This window comes from Oncorhynchus mykiss, chromosome 23 (genome assembly GCF_013265735.2).
Source record: "Oncorhynchus mykiss isolate Arlee chromosome 23, USDA_OmykA_1.1, whole genome shotgun sequence".
Taxonomy (NCBI): Eukaryota; Metazoa; Chordata; class Actinopteri; order Salmoniformes; family Salmonidae; genus Oncorhynchus; species Oncorhynchus mykiss.
The window spans coordinates 22,997,893-23,001,973 of NC_048587.1; the positions used below are offsets into that span (position 1 = coordinate 22,997,893).

At 44.3% G+C, this 4,081-nt stretch overlaps 1 protein-coding gene across 1 annotated transcript in view; it reads right to left on the reverse strand.

Moving 5' to 3' along the window:
- Positions 1-1,346: 1,346 nt before the first annotated feature.
- LOC110502457 (opioid growth factor receptor-like protein 1) overlaps positions 1,347-4,081 on the reverse strand; it is a 7,242-nt gene continuing 4,507 nt past the window's right edge. The window contains exons 6-7 of the mRNA XM_021580481.2: positions 3,891-4,036; positions 1,347-3,783 (exon numbers count right to left, since the gene is read on the reverse strand). Of these exons, the coding sequence (XP_021436156.1) occupies positions 3,276-3,783; positions 3,891-4,036 (654 nt within the window). The 3' untranslated portion in view covers positions 1,347-3,275. The remainder of the gene's footprint in view (positions 3,784-3,890; positions 4,037-4,081) is intronic.

Genomic DNA, 4,081 nt, shown 5'->3' on the forward strand with positions numbered 1-4,081 from the left:
AGATGATTGTGGACTACAGGAAAAAGAGGACCGAGTATGCCCCCATTCTCATCGACAGCCTACAGAGGAAGGCCCTACGAATGGTCAAAGACGCCAGCCACCCTAGTCATAGACTACCGCACGGCAAGCGGTACTGGAGCTCCAAGTCTAGGTCCAAGAGGCTTCTGAACAGCTTCTACCCCCAAGCCATAAGACTCCCGAACATCTAGTTAACTGGCTACCCAGACGATTTGCATTGAGGTGACTACCTCATGAAGCTGGTTGAGAGAATGCCAATAGTGCGCAAAGCTGTCATCAATGCAAAGGGTACTTTGAAGAACCTCAAATATAAAATATATTTGGATTTGTTTAACCCTTTTCTGGTTACATAGTAACCATTAGAACATAGTGAAAATAAAGAAAAACCATTGAATGAGCAGGTGTGTCCATACTTTTGACTGGTACTGTAGATGGAGAGCTAACATTAATACAATTTTTTATGCATATTTTTTATGCATGTCAATCTCTCGTGGCTCAAAGTAGAGGAGAGATTGACTTCATCACTACTTGTATTTGTGAGAGGTATTGACATGTCGAATGCACCAAGCTGTCTGTTTACACTATTAGCACACAGCTTGGACACCCATGCATACCCAACAAGACATGCCACCAGAGGTCTCTTCACAGTCCCTGAGTCCAAAACAGACTATGTGAAACACACAGTACTACATAGAGCCATGACTACATGGAACTCTATTCCACATCTAGTACCTCATGCAAGCAGTAAAATTTGATTTAAGAAAAAAAAACAGATAAAAATACACACCTAATGTGTTGTGAAATCTGTTGTGAAATGTATTTGAAATGTTGAAATTGTATAACTGCCTTTTGCATGTGTTTGTGTGTGCGTGTTTGCGTGTATGTGAAAGATCACACATCATATCACACGCATTTTTCTTCTCACAACACACTTTAATTTACACCAACCTGTGTGTGTTACTTCAGAGCTTTTACGTTTTAAAATCTCTACTGTTAACCTGAAATTGCCATAACTCTGGATATCCATAGCACTCTTTGGACTCATATGTGTGCTGCTGTCTATACACTCGCCTTCTGTGGTCTTGTAAACTGCCGTGGGGCAGTTGGGGTCATAGTAGGTCAGGCTCATAGAATGGCTTGAACAAACATGTTCTATAGATCTAACGGTGATAATATCATTTTCCATTAGTACATGTCAAACAATGAGAAATGTAGCTGGTTGGGTTTGTCAGTAGGGTCTTGCCACCAGCGCTCTCTACTCCCATATATTCTCTCTTACACACAACACACACACACATACGCACAAGAAAGTACACATTGTCTTTTCCTTTTGACTTGCCATATTTTAATACAGTAAAAAATGTGTCTCCATACACTTTCTATACAAATCATAAGAATTGATACAAGTTACAAAACATACTTATGTATGGAACCTTTACACATCCAAAGACAAGTCAGTCACTAAGACAAGTCAGTCACAGGGATGGACGCAGACAGAGAGAGAGAGAGAGATGCATCTATCCCTGAAACAGACCACTATACCTTGTATGTGGAAGTAAAACATTTGAAGAGTTTCCAGCATTCCATAGACTGGATTTACAGTTAGTTCCTCTCCTCATTCCTGTTTCTCGTGCCAATCCTCCATCCCCTCCCAAATTGCGTCATCTTAGCCCAGATGACAATAGAGGCAGTTAAACAATGAGGGTCTGGAGAGAAACAGAGAGGGAATAGATTCTTCTTTATCATAATCTAAATATCCTCTGAAAGATGGGGTGGGGGGGAAATTAGGCATTTTAACTGGTCTTCATTGGCACATTATTATTTCAGTACGCCAATGCCAGCCAACTGCATGGCTAGAGATAAGGAGAGACAGAATGAGAAAGAACTAGAACGAAAGAGAGTTGGATTCAAGCCATCCACTCAGCCTCCTTTAATTCTCGCAATTGCGGAAGAAGTGGTAGATGAAGAGTAGGAAGAGAAAGAGAGTGTGAGAGAGAGAAATCCTAAAAAAACAGATATGCACTGTATACAAAGACGAGATACTCTATTGTGTATGGGTTTATGGGTGAGGGAAAGAGTGAGTAAATCTGTCTGTATGAATAATAAGTTGTGTATAGGCTTTACTATAAATGCTTATTTGTATCTACATACACTCAACAGTTATGCATTTTTATTTTCCCAATAAAAAAAAAAAACAGGCAAATCACCATCCTGGATTCGGATCCAATTAAAGTCTTGCACGTCCCCAATAGATTGGTCCAGGACTCAGGACCCAAGTGCCAGGTACTGTTGTCACCCGTTACTGTGAATCATGTGAAATGTGTGCCATTCAAAAAAAGAGCTATGTCAAGCTGCCGTCAAGTTATTTGTGTGTTTATAAGCATACCGGTACACTGAAATGGTCACGTTCTGTCCTTGTGAAAGCAAATCCTACCTTTTCGCTAACACCCATCAGGTAACCACATTCATACCCGAAAACACCCTTTAACACAAACACTGGTAAGTACACACACATCCCTAATGGCACACAATCAACCAGTAAAAGATGAATAGAAAAAGAGGCACTTCAGATAGTAGTACACAAATTGCCTAGCACACACACACACTACAGTCTCGACACACCGATAGCTACAGTGTTAATACTTGAGCCCATATTATCAATTACATTACAGTATACCTGAAAAGCTCATATGAGCCTGTGCGTCTGACTAGCTTGGCTGCTCGGAAAGCTACAGAAGGCTTTGTGTAGGAAGATGGGAGTCCGAAACCCAAAGTTTCACCGTCATCGCCAGGCTCAGCAGTCAACAGTAAGATCAGCTCAGGAAGTAACAGAGCTATTTCATATAGGAAGACAGATTGTCAAAGGTGCAAGGTTCCACACAGCAGCCGCCCTTTCAAGCAGTTCTTCATATCCTATCAGATTATTTGTTTCATACTTCCAACCGATCAGGCTGCTTGTTGTATAGTAAGCCCTACATGTGATCTGCTTGGCTAGAAGGTTCTGTACAATTAGTGGATTACCAAGTGCAGTCAATCTACACAAAAGGAAGAATGGCATTGTGACAAGAGAGAAAACATTGCAAGAGTAGTTTAACGTTAAGGATTGTGCTGCATACTAAACTTAGCTACTACAACTTAGCTACGACTTTTGAGTTCATAAAAACATGGCATTGGCCAGTATTGCTACAATAACCCCCCCAACCACCCCCCAATCCATCAAGACACACATACACCACTTCTTCCCTAAAGTATTCTCCCTACAGTGGAACAGTCTCAATGTACTTGCCCCTGTCCCCCCTACCCCTCTCCATCACCCCCTCCTGGAGGTTTTTGGTGGAGACGGTATAGCCCTTGATTCCCTTCCCATCTCCTCCCCCACCACCCCCTCCCACTGAGTCCTTCTTCGTAAGTGGACTACAAGCTCTATGGGGGTCTCCTCCTCTCCTCTCCCTCTCTGGGGTGGGTTCTGCCACCCTGCCTCCTGGCCCTGCCTCAGCTCCTCTCCTCCTGGCCGGGGGCCCCCAGAGGAAAGTGTTGGCCGGCTGGTAGTGCTGGCGGGCGTACCGGAGCAGGCTGCGGCGGTGGGAGCGGAGGCGGATGGTGTAGACGTAATACTCTAGGGTGCTGTGCAGCATGTTGGGCAGGGTGCCCCGGCACAGAGCCTCGTCCAGCAGCAGACGCACCAGGGGGGCCTTGAAGGCCTCAAAGCCCAGCTCACCCAGAGACTTGAGGATGCGTGTGATCCGCAGATAGTTATGCTGGGACCTGGGGAGAGAGGGAGAGATAGGTTACTCATCACCAAACCACCTTCGCTATAGACCCAGACAGAAATTGTGTGAGTGTGTGTAAGTACACCTGTGTTTACCACTCACTCATTGAGGTGCTGAAAGCGTTCTTGCCAGTTGGAAGCTCGGGCGACATTCCCACTTTTATCCAGGAGTTTGATCCCATAAAAATCCAGCATGAGTGTGTACGCCAGCAGAAATCGCCGCTTGGCCTCCCGAGTGCTTTGGAATTCCTATGGAACACAGCAAAGATCAGCCAGAAGTGTAAGTAGATCCCC